This window comes from Triturus cristatus, chromosome 5_1, assembly GCF_964204655.1.
Source record: "Triturus cristatus chromosome 5_1, aTriCri1.1, whole genome shotgun sequence".
Taxonomy (NCBI): Eukaryota; Metazoa; Chordata; class Amphibia; order Caudata; family Salamandridae; genus Triturus; species Triturus cristatus.
The window spans coordinates 103,769,930-103,790,234 of record NC_140587.1 but is presented as its reverse complement, the minus strand read 5'-3'; the positions used below and the strand labels follow the sequence as shown (position 1 = coordinate 103,790,234).

The 20,305-nt window shown below is 53.5% G+C and overlaps 1 protein-coding gene across 1 annotated transcript in view; it reads left to right on the top strand.

Moving 5' to 3' along the window:
• The window catches only part of WDR97 (WD repeat domain 97), a 619,749-nt gene that overhangs the window by 269,036 nt on the left and 330,408 nt on the right, over window positions 1-20,305 (top strand). Inside the window, exons 16-17 of the mRNA XM_085604522.1 lie at window positions 15,542-15,691; window positions 19,893-20,147. Coding sequence (XP_085460648.1) covers window positions 15,542-15,691; window positions 19,893-20,147 — 405 coding nt within the window. The remainder of the gene's footprint in view (window positions 1-15,541; window positions 15,692-19,892; window positions 20,148-20,305) is intronic.

Below are 20,305 nucleotides of genomic sequence, written 5' to 3'. Positions count from 1 at the left end.
GCCAGATAGGGCAGAGCAAGGTTGTATACCTGGGCCACCTAGTTGGTGGGGGTCAGGTTCAACCACTGGAGAGCAAGATCCAGACCATAAAGGACTGGACTCCTCCAACTACCCAGACTCAGGTCAGAGCTTTCTTGGGCCTGACTGGGTACTACAGAAAGTTTGTTAAGAACTATGGGTCCATTGTGACACCACTTTGTTGGACAGGCCACATGAAGGGCTTGCTCCCTCCCCGCATGACAGGGCCCAAGCCCCGGCCCTCCAGGTGTTACCCACAGAAACAACCCGCACCCCGTCTCCAGACGGAGCTCCTGCCCCCGGAATTCTATGTATCATGGGGCCAAACCACTACCGGCTCCCCAGGCCGGACCAGCCGCCATCTTGGACACGGCACCACGAGGCCGCGTGGCCTCAGCTCGACCCTAACCCTGGGCCTGGCCAGGCCCCGACATCCCGGCACCACCATCCACCCAGGAGGTGAACGGACCACTTGACAGGTCGATGGGAGAAAGAAGTGTCGATGGCTCTCCCCCGCCAGGTGCCGATCGCCCTCCAGCTCCCCCGGGCGCTGGCTCCACCCCCCTGCTGGGTGTCTGGACTCCCTCATCCCGGACCTCCCGACCTCCAAGTGCGAGGGTCCGGACATCAAAGGGCGCCAGACCTATAACTAGGGCAGCTCCAGAGCAGGAAGGCAGTTGTATCCTGGAGTCGAGAGACACCGAGAAGAACTCAGCCTTGACGGACTACCGGCGCTGCCGTAGCCCTGCCTTGTGAACTATCGTCCTGCCTGCTGGCGCTGCCGCGGCCTTCTGCATCCTCCATCCTCGTCGGGACCTGCTGGCGCTGCCGCGGACCGTTGTAACTACTACCTTCATCGGGACCTGCTGGCGCTGCCACGGACCGTGTAACGACCACCTTCATCGGGACCTGCTGGCGCTGCCGCGGACCGTGTAACGACCACCTTCACCGGGACCTGCTGGCGCTGCCGCGGCCCGCCCAAGCTAGAACACCGAGCTCGAGGATTGTGAGCCTTCCATCATCACATCTACCAGATTGGTAACCAGACTGTCCCGCTACCCCCTTTCCCAAACCAAGAGACTAGAATCGAGGGGACCCCTGAGTCCAGACCTCCTTGTACCATTCCATCGTACCTTAAGAAATCGCTTATAAAGAACGTTAAATCCTATCCTTGTGTGGTGTACATCTGTGGGGGGGAAGTTACTCATCTGTACGATCGCTGGAGACGGCTCTCCCCGGAGACCTCTCCCCTTGTCCTCGGCCGACCCTCCCGGTCCGTCTAACGTTGGTGGCCAGCGGCGCGATCCGAATCAACGCGTAATCGTACAGAGAGTAGCTCACCCCACGACAAAACCACAATGTCAACCAAAGAGAGCGGATCCACCGAGAAATTCCAGATGGATAAATTGGAAGAGTACAGCCATCGTGAATTGAAACAATTCTGCATGGAACTAGGCATTGCTACCACCGGCCTGAGTACCAAAGACGATTTTAAGCACGCCATTGAGTCGTGGGCAGAAACCGGGGTCGCCAGATCCCCAGACCGAAACAGTGCAGCATCAGAGAGGAACGCCACGGCTCCCGAGGAGCGAGGAACGGGCCTCTCGCAGGAAGAGATCCAAGAAAGAGAAAAAAACAGACTACATGAGTTAGAAATGGCACGGCTCAAAATGGACGGTGAACTAAAATTAGCCGAGCAAAAACTGAACCTAGAACATCTGCGGCTCCGAGAAGAACGGGAAGAAAAACAGAGGCAGAGAGAGCTCGAAGAAAAGAGATTAGCATACGAACACGAGCGCAAACTGGCAGAAATAGAACTACGGAAGCAGAACAAAGAACCGGAGGTGCCCGAGCGACCGCGCACCCCGGGAGCGACAGAAAAGAAAGTCCACATCCCCAAGGATGTCGTCCGAGAGTATGTCCGAGAGGACGACATACAACAGTGGTTCAAGGCCTACGAGATCGCCATGACCTCCCACCGGATCGATCGAAGTGACTGGGGAGCCGGCCTATGGGGGAGGTTCGTCAACGAAGGCCGCGATGCCCTGCTACAGCTCCCAGACCATCAGATGTCATCCTATGACCACATGAAGGCTGCCCTCCTCACCCGATATGGGCTCACACCCGAAATGTACCGCCAGAGGTTTCGGGACTGCACCCGGATCCCGGGTACAACTTGGGTGGAATATGTCAACTATTTCAGCCGAGCCTTCGAGGGTTGGATCAAGGGAAGCCACGTAACGACCTACGAGCAACTTTTTAATCTCATGGTGTGGGAGCACCTCTCTAACAACTGCTTCGTCGAGCTCAGGCAGCACCTCCTTGACAGTAAATTGACTGACCCACGGCAACTCGCCGCCGAAGCTGACCGGTGGGAAAGCACCCGAGTGGGCCGGAGAGGGCCACACGAGCAGAACCGGAACAACCAAGGTCAGCACCGTCCCCGAGGAGGAGGAGGAGGCCAGGGGCGAGGGAGAGACACCGTCCCGGCCGCTCCCGCTGCCAGCACCCCGCCCCCGGCCAGCCGGGTCAACCCCCCGATGCGCCCGGGGTTCCGAGCCAACGTCACGTGTCACCGATGCCAGCGAGTCGGCCACTACGCCAATGACCCGAACTGTCCACAGAACCAAACTCCAAAACCCCGCCAGGTAGCTGCCGCCGCCCTGGGGGGAGAACAAATCTCCGAAGAACAAGAAGAGTACGAGCAGGCACAACAAGAGTGGGAACCGGCCGCCATGGTTCTAGCGTGCCTAGGGGGAAAAGACATGATCCCGCGGGCCCCCCTACCCGCCAACACCAGAAAATATAGCCAGTGGGTGAACATTAATGGGCGCCGGGCCGAAGCACTACGTGACACAGGGGCCAGTGTGACGGCCGTCCGCTGTCACCTGGTAAAACCAGAGCAGATCCTGCCGAACATTCTCTGCCCCGTCCGCTCAGCCGACAATTCAGAGAGTCTATGTCGAATGGCCTGCGTCCCCTTCGAATGGGGAGGGGTCTCCGGCATGTTGAAGGTGACGGTCCGGGATGATGCCCCCGTGGACTGTCTCCTGGGGAATGATCTTGAGAGTTCCCCGTGGGCCGCCGTCGAAAGAAGAGAGCACCTGGGGATGTTGGGCCTCCCGGACTGGGCGTGCGTAACCACCCGGTCCATGGCCGCCCGTGCCATCCCCCGACCAGAAGAACCAGAATGGCCTGCACCTCCTCCCCCGATCGCTCCAGTAGAGGACACCGACTATACCGACCCCCCAGAGCAAACCCCCGAAGGGGTCGCCCAGCCCCAGGACCTTCCCGACCTGGCTCAGTGGCGTCAAGAAGGGGGGCCCACCCAGGAACAGTTCCGTCAAGAGCAGAAGACCTGTCCCTCCCTCGAGGGACTCCGCCAGCAAGCCATCGCCCAGAGCGCAGGGGACACCACCGGAGCCCATTGGATCTATTGGGATAACGACCTGTTATACAGTGAACAGAGAATCGCGGAGTTAGGGGCCAGTCGAGTGCTGGTGGTGCCCCTCCGTTTCAGAGACTTCCTGTTCAATTTGGCCCACGATGTCCCTCTGGCTGGACACCTGGGCCAGGACAAAACCTACAGTCGCCTGGTGACCCACTTTTTCTGGCCGAAGATGAGAAACGACGTCCTCAACCACTGCCGGTCCTGCCCCACGTGCCAGGCCAGCGGGAAGAGCGGCCGCAAACTCAAAGCACCTCTGCAACCCTTCCCAGTTGTCACCACCCCGTTCGAGAGGGTGGGAATAGACATTGTGGGGCCCCTGGACCCCCGCACAGCACAAGGACATCGGTTCATCCTGGTACTGGTGGACCACGCCACCCGCTACCCCGAGGCTGTGCCCCTGCGAACTGTAACAGCCCCGGTGGTCGGCCGGGCCTTAATGGGGATCTTCTCCCGGGTGGGCTTCCCCCGAGAAGTCGTCAGCGACCGAGGCACAAACTTTATTTCGAAATATATGAAGTCCCTCTGGCAACAGTGCGGGGTCACCTACCGATTCACGACCCCCTATCACCCTCAAGGAAACGGACTAGTTGAGCGATTCAACCGCACGCTCAAGGGAATGATTGGGGGATTGGAAGAGCCCCTCCGTCGCCAGTGGGATGTACTACTTCCGTGCCTCCTCTTCGCCTATCGAGAAGTTCCCCAGAAGTCCCTCGGTTTTAGCCCTTTCGAACTCTTGTACGGGCACCCTGTGAGAGGGCCCCTCAGCCTAGTCAAAGAAGGTTGGGAGATGGCCCCCCTAAAGACCCCTCCAGACGTCTTCAAGTACCTCCTGACACTACGCAATCAGACCCGGCGATTCAGGGAAATGGCAAAAGCGAATCTTGAGGCCAGTCAGTAGGACATGAAAAAATGGTACGATCAAAATGCCTCCTCCGTCGAATTCGAACCTGGTCAACAAGTGTGGGTGATGTCCCCCACCGAACCATGTGCCTTGCAGGACAAGTGGACGGGGCCCTTCAAAGTGGTCGAACGCAAGAGCCCCGTCACCTATCTCATCGATATGGAATCTCCCCGGAACCCCCTCCGGGTCCTCCACACCAACAGACTCAAACCCCACTTTGTGCGCTCGGAACTCAGCCTCCTGATGGCTACAGACAGTGGAGCGGAAGAAGACTCCGAGCCTCTCCCTGATCTCCTGAAGACTCAGGAGAAAGATGGTTCCGTGGACGGGGTCCGGCTCTCCGATGCCCTCACCCCAGAGCAGCGCCACGGCTGCCGGGACCTCCTGCTGCAGTTTGCTACCTTGTTTTCCCTCACCCCAGGGGTCACCCCCTGGTGCTTGCACGACGTGGACACTGGGGACAGTCCCCCTATCAGACACCGGGCATACCGCGTACCAGATCGGGTGCGGGCCTGCATCCAAGAGGAAGTATCCAAGATGCTCACGCTCGGGGTCATCGAGCCCTCGGACAGCCCCTGGGCCAGCCCGGTCGTGCTGGTCCCCAAAGCTGCTGCCCCCGGCACCACTCCTGAACTCCGATTCTGCGTCGACTATCGGGGCTTGAATGCTGTCACCAGGACCGACGCTCATCCCATCCCCCGAGCGGATGAATTGATCGACCGCATGGGGGCTGCCCGCTACCTCAGCATCTTCGACCTGACAGCGGGCTACTGGCAGATCGGTCTCACACCCCGGGCCCAAGAACGGTCCGCCTTTTCTACCCCCGATGGCCACTACCACTTCAAAGTCATGCCCTTCGGCATGAAGAATGCCCCAGCTACTTTTCAGCGACTAGTGAACCAGGTCTTGGCGGGGCTCGAGGAGTTCAGCGCCGCCTACCTGGACGATATCGCTGTGTACAGCCGCCACTGGTCCGACCACCTCCACCACCTCCGAGAGGTCCTGCAGGCCCTCCAGCGGGCCGGCCTCACAATCAAGGCCGGCAAGTGCCAAATTGGTCAGGGATCCGTGACCTACCTCGGACACCAGGTGGGAAGCGGTCTGGTGGCCCCTCTGCAACTCAAAATCGCTGCCATCCAGTCCTGGCAGCCCCCAGTCACGCAGACCGAGGTCCGAGCCTTCTTGGGGCTCACCGGCTACTACCGGCGGTTCGTGAGGGACTATGGCAGCATTGTGGGGCCCCTCACGGGTCTCACATCCAAAAACCACCCGAAGAAGATTAACTGGACCCCAGACTGTCAAGCGGCCTTCGAGAAGCTGAAAGCCGCCCTGTGCACTGCCCCTGTGCTCCAGGCCCCGATTACAGTCGGGAATTCATTGTGCAAACGGATGCCTCCGACCACGGCATCGGGGCGGTCCTCTCCCAGCTGAACCCCGAGGGACTTGACCAGCCGGTGGCGTTCATCAGCAGACGCCTCCTGGCCCGAGAACAGCGCTGGAGCACAATCGAGAGGGAGGCCTTCGCAGTGGTGTGGGCCCTCAAAAAGCTCCGGCCCTATCTCTTCGGTACCCACTTCCGGGTGCAAACAGATCATCGACCCCTGCAGTGGCTAATGCAGATGCGGGGGGAAAACCCCAAACTATTGCGCTGGTCCATCTCCCTGCAGGGGATGGACTTCACTGTGGAACATCGACCGGGCCAAGACCACGCCAACGCAGATGGCCTGTCACGCTTTTTCCGCCTCGACGAGGAGAGTCCCCAAGAGGATGGGTGACTCTCCCCGCCTTCAGCTGGGGGGGACGCATGTTGGACAGGCCACATGAAGGGCTTGCTCCCTCCCCGCATGACAGGGCCCAAGCCCCGGCCCTCCAGGTGTTACCCACAGAAACAACCCGCACCCCGTCTCCAGACGGAGCTCCTGCCCCTGGACATCTATGTATCATGGGGCCGAACCACTACCGGCTCCCCAGGCCGGACCAGCCGCCATCTTGGACACGGCACCACGAGGCCGCGTGGCCTCAGCTCGACCCTAACCCTGGGCCTGGCCAGGCCCCGACATCCCGGCACCACCATCCACCCAGGAGGTGAACGGACCACTTGGCAGGTCGATGGGAGAAAGAAGTGTCGATGGCTCTCCCCCGCCAGGTGCCGATCGCCCTCCAGCTCCCCCGGGCGCTGGCTCCACCCCCCTGCTGGGTGTCTGGACTCCCTCATCCCGGACCTCCCGACCTCCAAGTGCGAGGGTCCGGACATCAAAGGGCGCCAGACCTATAACTAGGGCAGCTCCAGAGCAGGAAGGCAGTTGTATCCTGGAGTCGAGAGACACCGAGAAGAACTCAGCCTTGACGGACTACCGGCGCTGCCGTAGCCCTGCCTTGTGAACTATCGTCCTGCCTGCTGGCGCTGCCGCGGCCTTCTGCATCCTCCATCCTCGTCGGGACCTGCTGGCGCTGCCGCGGACCGTTGTAACTACTACCTTCATCGGGACCTGCTGGCGCTGCCGCGGACCGTGTAACGACCACCTTCATCGGGACCTGCTGGCGCTGCCGCGGACCGTGTAACGACCACCTTCACCGGGACCTGCTGGCGCTGCCGCGGCCCGCCCAAGCTAGAACACCGAGCTCGAGGATTGTGAGCCTTCCATCATCACATCTACCAGATTGGTAACCAGACTGTTCCGCTACCCCCTTTCCCAAACCAAGAAACTAGAATCGAGGGGACCCCTGAGTCCAGACCTCCTTGTACCATTCCATCGTACCTTAAGAAATCGCTTATAAAGAACGTTAAATCCTATCCTTGTGTGGTGTACATCTGTGGGGGGGAAGTTACTCATCTGTACGATCGCTGGAGACTGCTCTCCCCGGAGACCTCTCCCCTTGTCCTCGGCCGACCCTCCCGGTCCGTCTAACACACTTAATGACTTGACCTCCAAGAAGATGCCAAAGAAAGTTCAGTGGACAGTAAGCTGTCAAAAAGCATTTGATGACCTGAAGCAGGCCATGTGCAGTGCACCTATTCTGAAAAGTCCAGACTACTCCAAAGAGTTCATTGTCCAGACAGATGCTTCTGAGTTAGGTGTGGGAGCTGTTCTTTCACAACTGAATGTAGATGGTCAAGACCAGCCCATTGCTTTTATAAGTAGAAGGCTGACCCCTAGAGAGAAACGTTGGTCAGCTATTGAGAGGGAGGCCTTTGCTGTGGTTTGGGCCCTGAAGAAGCTGAGGCCATACTTGTTTGGCACTCACTTCAAGATTCAGACAGACCATAAGCCCCTCTTGTGGCTAAATCAGATGAAGGGTGAAAATCCCAAACTTCTTAGGTGGTCCATTTCCCCACAGTGGAACATAGACCTGGGACTGACCATGCCAATGCAGATGGACTCTCCAGATATTTCCACTTAGAACATGAAGACTCAACTGGTCATGGTTAGTTTAATGTCCCTAAGTTTGGGGGGGGTTGTGTAGGAGAGTAGGGTCTGCTTTCTATGTTCACCCCCACTTTTTGCTTTTGCTTTACTGGTTTTCGACTTAGATGTGGCTGTGGGCCTGCTAATCAGACCCACAGCCCTGCTGTTCTCTCTCTAAATTAATACTATGTACTTTAGGTGCATAACCCATTTGAATAGGATCACCTTATTGGCCCCTGTACAGTGTACCCTAGGTACCCAGGGCATAGGTGTACCCTAGGCCTACCAGGGGCTGCAGCATGCATTATGCCACCCCTGGCCTGGCCTTCCATTTTGACACAACTGGCTGATCACTCAGCTGGGGCAAGGTCGTGTAATCACCCCTTGCTTAGGTGTAGTATTCCTAATATACCTAGTTTACATATAGACACATGTGTACCTATCAGTCACTCCTATGGCAGGCCTTAACAATCCTGGAGGCAGAGTGCTTGGTAGCATGTGAGATGGTGCTCTAGCATGAGCTGAGCCTGTCTGCAGCTTACGGAACCATGTCCTTATAGCTGTTCTATGATATAGCCTACCATATACTCTTAAAGTGCCTTATAATCTTAAACGGTTATGGTAACTATGGTTTGGCTTTATCGAAACATGTCGTGTAAGGTGTCTAACACTGTGGAATAATACCCCCATACCATTTCTGGACATGAGGATATTATTCCCCCCTTCTAGAGGGAAAGACATGTTAAAATCATACTTCACTGTTAGCCTCTGACCAAAGCCTCAGCATCACAAAATGGATGCTGCTGCCACGACACAAGTCTGACCTCCTGCTGCTGGGAGTGATCCCAGCCAGGGAGGCCTGGACAATAGGTTTCCTGCTTGGGGAGGTGCTAGCACCTCCCCAGACAGCCTTTAGTGTATTGGGGCAGGGTGGGCTGAAAGGAATGAGACATGCCTGGGGCACACAAGGTGTTACTTGCATAGTCCAGTTCAAACCGGCGCTGGGGCACTCCAGCCCCAGCTCTGGCGCGAAACTGGACAAAGGGAAGTGGGTGTAACCACCCCCTCCCAGGTCCCACCCATAAGGCGTGACCTAGCAGGTATCCCAGCCCCCCAGATTAGTATAAGAGTGGGAGTTGGGCCTCAAGACTTTAGATTATCCTGAACCTGCAACTTGAACAGAAACTCTGGACCTTCGACATTCGACGAAAGAAGAAGACTGAAGAATCTCCCTTGTGGCCAAGGAGTGGCTACCCTGTGCAAACAGGCACCATCAAGAGACTACCCTTTGCTTTGCTCCAGTTCTACGAGGGACCGACTGCAGAGCCCGACCAGAGCCTTGACTTCCACACTTCTCCGACCCTGATCCACATCCACAGCCGTGCTGAGATCCGTGGAGGCGACGAGAGACGTGGGACCGGCTACCTGGGAAAAGTGGCTAGTATCTTCAAGCGCAGCTTCTGAGGCACCCTCGAAGTTGTGCACCGGGGATTGAGAAGCCCCAACCCCAAGCACCATCTGCACCGAAGATCAGCCCCCCACACTCTACGAGTCCTGCGTGGGGCCCTTCTGCATTTTCCTGCTTGCCGCGTCTGTCCGGTTGCTTGCCCGCTGGCTAGTGGCCTTTGAGACGACGCACCCTGAAATCTTCTGCGCTGGTTTGGCTCCTCCAGACTGGCTCCCGCTTCTCTGCAAAGAAGAAGCACCCCAGACCTTCCTGGTCTGCACCAGAAGCAAGTCCTCCGTTCTTCGTGGGTTCCGCTTGCCAAGGCTTGGTGAGTCCTAGTCCAACTTCGACGCCGCCGACAGCAAGAGCCTTCGTGGGACAGCTCGCCTCCTGGTCGTCCTCGACGTTCCCTGGTCCTCGTGGCTGCAGCGACAAGCTTCACCTTCACCTGCAATCTTCACGACATCGCCTGGTTCCTTCCTGGTTCCACGTGGTCACTGGCTAGTGACCTTGACTCTGTCCCTTCTGCTTGCAGGTATCCTTTCTTCCTGATCCCAGCCTTGGGATCCACCGGACACTCTTCACTGACTGCCTGTCAGCATCTTTCTTCAGGCATCCATAGGAGTCGACGACGAAACCCGACGCAACTTCACCCCTATGCACCCGCAGCCTGTGGGCTAGGTAACTTGGGTACTCCGGTGCTCATCAGGATAGTGACTATCCTAGTGTCTAGTTTTCAAGTCTCGACTTCCTAGCTACTCCGGAAGTGTCCTAAATCTATCTATTTCTAAACTGTACTATTGCTAGTGACTTTTACGCATTAGGCGTGAGTGTTTCCACTCTGCACCTGAATCCCGTGGGCCTCCCACTTCCTAACCTTTGGTAGTATAGTGTAGCCCCAGCGATTCCCTAGGCCTAGGCCTATCCTATTTCCGTGACAGTGGTCCTTATACCACTTACTTAGTATATGGTTTGCGTGGCCCCTAGGGCCTAACTGTATTACTTACCTGTGTGACTTAATGTATGCATAAATAAGACTGTGTTGTACTTACCTCTAATCTCATAAAGAGTGCTGAGGGTTTGTCTAGAATAAATACACTTTATTTTATATATATATATATGTTGTGTTGTCCTTTCATTTGGTATTCAAGGGATTATATATGGTATCACAGCTGGCTTCACATGCCATTCAGAGTTTAGCCTAAGACTGCTCTTGTCCATGCAGATATCAGCAGACCCCAATAAACACGGGCACCTCCTGTTGGTAAAACAAGCCATAAAGCAGGAAGAGTCAGGTGTGAAAGAGATTAGCCGGAGGCTTGTGTGGGATGAAAAGGCTTTATGGTGTGTCAAACCCTGATGTTAATCACAGGTGGCTGTAGGACGGGGAGCTCGTGAGACCGGACTGACCTGGGGCGGTGGAGCCAAATTGCACAGGTCACAGAGAAGTCAAATAGAAGGCACATGTGTTCTGAAGGCCTGTGCATGTCCTTAATGCGCAGCCTATGTGAGGGCAACCATAAGATGGCTACCGCTCCAAAATGGAACCCACGAAGTCGGTGTGTAATATCGTATACAAAGTGAATCCATCGATGAAACGTTATGCAAAACACTTGTACATAGTGCAGTGGCTATTCGCGGTTCGCTGCTACCGGAATAGGCAGGGTAGGGCTATGCCTCCTACGCGGTCCCAAATTTTAAAGTACCACACCTGCCCAGCTTTTTCCACAGAGAAAAACCTGCCTCCACCAGCAAAAGCCTCTGGAATGATAGAGAGGAAGAAATGGACAGACAACCCCATAGGCTGCCATTATGTGGTTCAGGACAGGATACTGTGCCTTTAAGAAAACTTTCCAGAACGTTTCCAGTATCCCAGAATGCACAGCAGGTCCCTTCTACTTTCAGTTCTTTTTGAAGGCGCAACACGCCAGACCTGTAGCATTCCTTACAATAATATTTATCTCTCCACCGGGGAGGAGGGCGGGCGCTTATGACTATAACAGAGATACCCCTACTACAGAACTGGAGTTACAGAAAAGAAACTACTCCTTCTGTAGTAGGGGATCTCTGTGTATAGTCATAATCTAGTGAATAGAATGGCAAGCCCATCCCCACACCAAAACGGCGGTGGAGAATACTACAAAATAATACCACTACTGTGCGAACAAATTTCGCAGCGAAGCCTGCCCAACCTGAGCATCTGCCCTGGCATCCAAGTCCAGACAGTAATGCTCAGCAAAGGTATGGCCCGACCTCCAAGTGGCAACGACCATTATCATTGCTTTGTGCCTCCTTTCGGCCTGAAGCCAACACCTCGGAATGTTCCATACGCAAGGACGTAGTGGCTGTGCATATGAGAGTAACAGGGTCTTTGTCTATCCGTTTCTGGACGACTGGTTGATCAAGGCAGCTACTTTCAGGTAGCGCGCCTGCATTTCACTCGGACTTTCTCTCTCTTACTTCGTTTGGGCCTCCGCACCAACCTCACGAGGTCTGTCTTGGCTCAACGACTGTGTGTCCTTCGGAGGGGAGACACTCTTCGATCCTTCGGAAGGCTCGAGTTCTCATAATCATGCCCTCCCCAACGGTGGGGCCGGTCTCGTCTCTGACGATTGGTTGATCAAGGCAGACTCCTTCTCGGAAGCACAAGCGCACTTCCAGAAGACGTGCGTTCTCTTGAACAAGCTGGGGTTGCACGTCAACGTGTCCAAGTCTGTCCCGACGCCGGTCCAGTGCATACAGTACGTGGGGGCCTCCATCTCTACGCTGTCAGTAAGCATGTCTCCTTCGGAGGAGGGACGATTGTCACTCCTTCGGAAGACTCGGACCCTTATGACCGCTCCATCGACAACAGGAGGAAGGTGTCTTCGCTGCTGGGATCGATGGCATCATGTATCTTCCTCACACACGGCTGCACATGAGACCACTGCTGGAGGGCTTGGAGGATCAGTGGGATCAGAGGACAGGTTCTTGGGACGACGAGATACGGCTGTCTCTGCATGCTCTTCAGTCGCTGAAGTGGTGGTGTTCGGCGGAAAATCTCCTCAGGGGGGTTTCCTTCCACAAGAACATTCCCACGCAGAGTATCGTGACGGATGTGTCGCTCCACGGCTGGGGAGCTCATTCTGGAGAGTGGTCCCTGTTGGAGTCGGCGTACCAAATGACTTTCCTGGAACTCAGAGCCATTTACCTGGCATTGAAGGCCTTCCATCCGTCCTTCCAGACCAACTCGCTGCTAGTCCAGACGGACAATACAACCATGATGTATTACCTCAACAAGCAAGGGGGGTTGCGATCGCGCACTCTGTCGCAGGAGGCGCAGGCGATCTGGCGCTGGCTTCTGGCCCGCGGATTGATGATCACGGCCACGCATCTGCCGGGGGTGCAGAATGTTCAGGCGGACGCGCTGAGCAGGCTGCTTCAGGAGAACCACGAATGGGTCATGAACGACGTGGTACTAGGAGAAGTCTTCGCAAGGTGGGGGACTCCAGACGTAGATCTGTTCGCCACCGCCGAAAACAGCAAATGCCGAGACTTCGCATCCAGGTACTACCAGAAGGGGACGCTGGGGAATGCGCTATGGATCGACTGGTCGAACAGCTTTCTGTACGCTTTTCCACCCATTCCCCTGATTCCGGCAGTGCTCATCAAACTGTCCAAGTCCAGGGCGCGGATGATCCTGATTGCCCCGGAATGGCCCAGGCAGTGGTGGTTCACGGATCTGCTTCACCGTTCTCTCCTTCCTCACATGCGGCTGCTGTGCAGGCCGGACCTTCTCAAGGAGTTCGGGGGGCGGATGGTGCATCCCAAACTCTCGTCTTTGAGTTTGGCGGCATGGCTCCTGAGATAGTGCAATATGGCCATTTGAATCTACCAGAAGATTGTATGGGCATACTGAAGGAGGCTAAACGTCCTTCCACTAGGACTTCCTATGCTTACAAGTGGAGGAGATTCTGCATCTGGTGCAAATCCAAGAACTTTGACCCGACAACTTGTAAGGAAGATTTCATCCTTCCATATCTTTTACATTTGGTACAGTCTGGCCTTAATTTCCACTCCATTAAGGTTCAACTCGCTGCTTTGACTGCTTACAGGAAATGCCCTTCACAGACTTCCTTCTTTCAGATCCCTGTGGTCCAGGATTTTTTGGAAGGCTTGAAGAAGGTGTTCCCTCCGGTCAGACTTCCCTCGCCTTACTGGGAATTTAATGTGGTGCTGTCCAGATTGATGAAGGAGCCTTTTGAGCCTATTCACAAGGCTTCGTTGCAGCACCTGTCTTGGAAGGCGGCGTTCCTAGTGGCCATTACATCGGGCCGCAGGGTGAGTGAACTTCAGGCGTTGTGTTGCCGAGAACCTTATACTGTATTTCCTGCTGCTAAGGTTGTTATGCGTACTCACCCTAAATTTCTTCCTAAGGTTATATCTGATTTTCATGTCAACCAGACCATAACTTTACCTACGTTTTTTCAGAATCCTTCTTCTCCAGCGGAAAGGTCTCTACATTCCCTGGACGTGAGGAGGGTGTTGAAGTTTTATCTTGATAAGACCAAAGATATTCGTAGGTCAGACCAATTGTTTATCAATTATGGATCAGTCAGGACCGGTCTTTCTACCTCCAAACAGTCCATCTCTCGGTGGATTGTGTCCTGTATACAGTTGTGTTACCAAAAGGCTAATAAGACCTTAGGGGGTAAACCTAAGGCTCATTCCACCTGGGGCAAAGCTGCCACGACTGCTTTGCTGCGTAATGTTCCGATTGCAGACATCTGCAAGGCGGCCACTTGGAGGCCGGTCCATACCTTTTCTGCGCATTACTGTCTGGACTTGGATGCCAGGGCAGATGCTCAGGTTGGGCAGGCTTCGCTGCGAAATTTGTTCGCACAGTAGTGGTATTATTTTGTAGTATTCTCCACCGCCGTTTTGGTGTGGGGATGGGCTTGCCATTCTATTCACTAGATTATGACTATACACAGAGATCTCCTACTACAGAAGGAGTAGTTTCTTTTCTGTAACTCCAGTTCTGTAGTAGGGGTATCTCTGTTATAGTCATAAGTGCCCGCCCTCCTCCCCGGTGGAGAGATAAATATTATTGTAAGGAATGCTACAGGTCTGGCGTGTTGCGCCTTCAAAAAGAACTGAAAGTAGAAGGGACCTGCTGTGCATTCTGGGATACTGGAAACGTTCTGGAAAGTTTTCTTAAAGGCACAATATCCTGTCCTGAGCCACATAATGGCAGCCTATGGGGCTTGTCTGTCCATTCCTTCCTCTCTATCATTCCAGAGGATTTTGCTGGTGGAGGCAGGTTTTTCTCTGTGGAAAAAGCTGGGCAGGCAGTGCTGTTTGTGGATGTTGGTGGAATTTTCTAGTTGAAGTACTGGACAGTGTAGCCTGTGGGTATAGGCTGCATTATCTGTCTTTGAATTCTCTCTTAAGTGTAGCTGCAGGTCTGCATGGCTTGACAACTTAAGAGATTATTTTTATTGCTCCGGGGTCCGCACACATGGGCGGGACTATTCATTAGATTATGACTATAACAGAGATACCCCTACTACAGAACTGGAGTTACAGAAAAGAAACTACTCCTTCTGACCCAAGTAATCAAAATATTATCGGCGAACGGATCCAACTGAATGAGAATAGTAGACAGTCACACAATAAGGGTAAAATAACAGTAGATTCGTCCAGAGTAATCAGAAAGTAGTATACGAAGGGATCCAAACGTATGAAAATAATGGTAGACGATCCCACAATGTATGCAAGCTGACTTCAAGCAACTGTTTATGTGGGTTGACAGGTCCCTCACCTGCAAGGTAACTTAAAGGAGCTCTGAGCAGTCTTGTTTGAAGAAGGTGGCAGCTCTTCGTTAAACGGACCAGTGAAATAGTATGCACAGATGGGTAGTAGATGATTACGTAGTGCACACTGTTGCTGTATGTCAACCATTTTTAGTATTTTACTTTAAAAGTCAGGTCAGTGGCCATTCTTAGATGAGGTCACAATGGTTTCTACCTTTCAGTAGCCATCACCAGTCAGTTGCTGTTCCTGAATAACTGCTTTTCAATGTATTCCTCATCCACAGACCTCTCGTCCACAGAGCGGCACCTTATTATGGTCCTGCTGCCTTCTGTCTGCTTCTTACTTCTCCCCCTTTGTTGTCTGGGGGGAAGCTGTGGCTTTCCTACTGCTGTTCCTATCTCTGATCACCTCTTCTCTTTTAGTTGTTATGTATTCCACTGTCCACCCCTTTTTTCCTGCTCCCAGTTCTGTTTTCTGAGTCTGCCGAGCTCCATATTACTAATATTTCATTTCTACTTCAGGGCACCAAAAATGAGAAATTGCCAATTCCCCCCTATGGGTTCATCCCCAACTCGGTGCTGGTTCGACTTCTGTGGCCCCCACAGATGCTGCAGGAACAGTTTGGGATGGAAGAAAAGCTGCACAGGGAGCTGGCTCTACCAGAGCTGCAGGTATCAGTTCATGTTTACTTCTTGCATGTCTGTTTTTCTCGAAAATTGGTTCAAATTCCCCAGCAGATCTTATGCTATTGGCTTTACTTCAGATTGCAATGGAAGGATGAACTAGAGACCTGTACCACCTTCTGTCGAGTGTATGTGCATGTGTAGTGGAGGGGGCAGGTGTGTGTAAGTGGAGATATAGTGATAACTCAACTTGGAACTAGAGGCAATTCTGAGTCATTTAGTATATTAATATGGCTGAGAGCTGATTGTATGTTGTCATAAGTGTTGTTGGTCTGTAAGATGAATGAGCTTTAACAAAGTATGTCTTCGCTCTGGCCACTCGCTCGATCGCATCGGGTAAAGCTGTGGGTCCTAATGGTCTTCCCATCGAACTATATAAGTTGCGTCCCGATAAGATAGCGCCGTATCTTCAAAACATGTTTTTGGCGGCACGTGCGGGGGGCTTCCTCCCCCCTGACCAACGCCTCGCCACCATAGTTGTGATACACAAAGAGGGGAAGCCGCGAGATAGCTGCGCCTCTTATAGGCCCATTTCGCTGTTGAACGCAGAACCCAAAATTCTGGCCAAGTTGTTGGCTAACCGACTGGTTCGGGTCGTAGGCGACTTGATTCATCAGGATCAGTCCGGTTTTATACCCCATCGGAATACCGCTCTAAATTTGAGGCGGTTGCACGGCGTGCTTGCTAGAGCGGAATTCATACGTGAGCCGGCCATCTTGGCATCTTTAGATGCTACTATGGCGTTCGACACTTTGGAATGGCCATATATTTGGGCCGTGTTGGCGAAATTTGGGTTCGGCCCTGAGTTTATTGGTTGGGTAAAATTACTATATGCTGACCCACTGGCTCAGATGGTGGTGAATGGTAGGGTGTCGGCTCCCTTCGCACTGGGGAGAGGTACGCGGCAGGGATGTCCGTTATCACCCCTTCTCTTTGCACTTTCTGTGGAGCCTCTCGCCGCCTGGTTGCGTTGGGAGCCGTCGTTGCGAGGCATTAGATGGACGCCGGAGTTTGAAGACCGTGTCTCCCTCTACGCGGATGACATCCTTCTGTATCTCACCTCCTCCCGACAGTCGCTAATTGTATTGGTGGACGTACTGAATTCCTTTGGCCGCAACTCCGGCCTGGTCATCAACTGGGCCAAGTCATGCGTCTACGTCCTCTCAGGGGATGCCCCCTCCTGCCACGGGATTGCCCTGTTCAGATTGCTACCCTGGGGTTCAAATATTTGGGAATCTTTATCTCACTGGATCCCGCGGTTCGCTATGAGCGAAACCTTCTCCCTCCCCTCCAGCGATTGAAGGCCGACGTCGCGAGGTGGCGACGACTTCCGCTTTCGCCGCTCGGACGGGCGGCATTGTTTAAAATGATGTCGCTACCTCGCTTTTTGTACACTTTGCAAAATACTCTAGATGTCGTGCCGGCCCGTTATTTCCGGGAGGTGGAGGGTCTTCAGCGCCAACTGTTTTGGGACGGGCGGCCGCGGATTGCTCTCGCCAAGTTGACGCTCCCTTGGTACGATGGGGGGGGTCGCCCTCCCCGATATTAAACAATACTATTGGGCGTCTCAGTTGGCGGCGGTGAACCACGGGATATACGGTCCTGCCTTAAACCCGGCCTTCGAGATGGATAAATTTCTGCTCCCGGGTGGGGACTATAATAGGGCGCTGTACTCGGTGACCCCGGACACGCGGTTGACAGGACCCACGCAGGTGGCGGTACATGTGTGGCACGCGGCGAATGCTGCGATGGGGTGGAGGGATCGCTTGACTCGGGCGACGCCGTTGTATGCCTCTGGGCGGTTGGGCTGTTTGTGGAGATCGAAAGGCTTTGAGAAATGGGATATGATTGGTATATGTAAGGTGGGTGATCTTTGGGCGAAGGGATCTTTCAAAACGTTTGAAATGCTCAAAAGTGAATATAAATTAAACGATAGAGAGTACTTCCGGTATGCTCAAGTCTACCATGCGCTGTGTTCGGTTTTTCCGGACGCTGCTGCTATCCCCGAGTATTCCCCACTGGAGCATAGAGTGTTGGATGGCTACGTGCCCGACAGCACTATTTCTCTGATTTATAAGAAACTCATTAATGATTGCGCGGACTTGCTGCTCCGTCTGCGGGAGGCATGGACGGGCGATGGCTTGGAACTGGACGATGAGGACTGGGTATCGGCGGTGGCCTCCCCGAAAGAGGTGGCGATCCCGGCCCGCTTACGGTTTGTACAGCTGAAGATCCTTCATAGAATGTATGTCACGGGGCCCGGTTTACTGCGTATGGGTTATTCGATGGATGGACTGTGTAAGCGTGGATGTGGCCTGCCGGGCACCTTTCTTCATATCTTGTGGGAATGTTCGGAGGTTGTGCGATTTTGGAACGGTATCCACACCGTAATGGAGGAGGTCACGCGCGTTGCCCTGTTGCCAGAGGCTAGGAGGTGTTTGTTGAATGTCTGGGAACCGAATGATTGTAATGCGGCACAGACGCAGTGGGTGACCTTGGGGTACATGGTGGCTAAGCGTAACATTGCACAGTTATGGGGCTCCCCGAGGCCGCCCACGATCGAGGTATGGAAGGAGAATATGGATTGGTGTATGTTTAGGGAAAAGACGGTGTATGTGGCGAGAGGCAAGCCAGGGAAATGGACTAGGGTATGGGGTCCTTGGAATTTATATCGTGGACGTATCTGCACCCCGCCTCTGTCATTAGAGGTCGATATGCTTTGACCCCCTAGCCGCGCATTCTGCGGGAGGGTGTGAGGTGTGTTCCATGCTTTGTTTTCCCGTTGCCCCCCTCTGCCACTTCCGGACAAGAACTGCTTTGGAAACTGTATGTTGTTCCCTATCCTGGGAAGAGCACGCTGCTATTTTGGACTCTCATTGCCTTGAGTGTGTTTTATACTTAATAGAAAATGAAACTGTTGTTTTCGATTGCTCCTGGCCTATGGCCACGGCCTGTTATATGTGCTCACGAACTGCCGGGCGCTTTGCCTCTGGTTCATTTGAATGTGTGGCGTTGTACTGCGGGCCCTCGGGCTCTATAGCGGCCGGCCCTGGTGGTTGTAGGCCCTTGTCTGTATTTTATTGTGTGCTAACGGTTTCTAATAAAAAAATTAAAAAAAAAAAAAAAAAAAGTATGTCTAAGCTGGGACCGCACTCTGCTGTTGAAATGAAGCTCATGCACACAGCAAAAGTATGGAGAAATGTGTCTATTTATGAGTATGCACAGTTAGGAAACTGTGCATTGTTTGGGGAACAACATGAGTGTGGAACAGCCGAGATGTCTGCTTTAGTCCACGGAACCCACTAATCTGTCAGTACTGACCTCCAACTTCTGAACTGTGCGCAGGAAAATGTGGGCACTGGAAAGAGTCACCACTCACCAGTAGGAGCTTGTACAGTCTACCTAGGTACACTCCCTTCTCATCAGATCCCTAAACCAAGCTTGCTGGATTACTGCCAGAATCAATAGCACAGCTGGGCCATCCACACCTGTGTTCAGAGCCCTAACCTGGTGCACTCCAGTCTGAAGCTAAGATTTGCTAAACATCAGTCCTAGCCTCACACATGCTGCCCTCACTTTTTCTAAGCTCTTTGTTCCTGTGCTGAGGGTCTAGTAGATACAATGCACAGCCACCACACACTGGTGCAAGTCATACCCTCCAAGACTTCAAAATATGCAATTGATAGGACTCAAATTATCTCTGTCTCAGTGCCTATTTTGCTGTTAAGATATATATTTTTCTTATTGTAAGTATAATTGCGTCCTTTGTACTTCTCTGATAGAAATTTTATGTATGCTAAATGAATGAATAAATACATTGCAGGTTTGTATCCAATCAGGAACCACAGGCTGTCTGATTTTCTATGGACACGAATGAAAAATGGACTTGTCACCCTTGTTAGCAGTGTCTCTCAGTCATTCCCAATGGCTGCTCCTCCAAAACTGCATATTTTACTCAGCCTCCAAATGTAGTCATTATTATTGTTAGCATTTTGTTTTTCTTCATCAGAGTAGCTGTCCACCTCTCAGAACATAATGTGCCTGTCTATTATAGTTCTGCGTACAACTTTGAGTGGCTGTACTGCACTGCCTGAGTGCCAATCTAACATCCTTGGAATCCATATGTGCTTCTGAACTCCATTCATTATATTTGTTTTTACATCAAGAGGGCTTTTCTTGTTACCTGCAGGCTGAACTGGAGAAGGAGAGTGACCTGTGGGAAGGGTTTATGGTGGACGACAAGGATGACCGAGAACTCCGGAGGTTGGAGGAGGAGGCGGAGGAGGAGGCGGAGGACGAGGCGAGGAAGCAGGCCCTCATGAAAATGATTGACAGCGTCCCGATCAAGGAGAGCCTCTCTAGCCTTCTGCCCCCGGTCCCGTCCCATGAACCTGAAGAACTCCCCACCCCACCTGAGGAGAAAGTAGACGATACTAAAAAGAAGGTAAGGAAAATCCGGAGAAGGCTTGAGCGTGAGTGATTTCTGGTATGCACCCTTTCAAAGCAGGAACCACAATCTTAGTCAGGGTAAGTCAGATACGCACCATAAATTAACCTGTAGCTTGGCACAGAGCAGGCAGGCTTAACTTTAGAGGCAATATG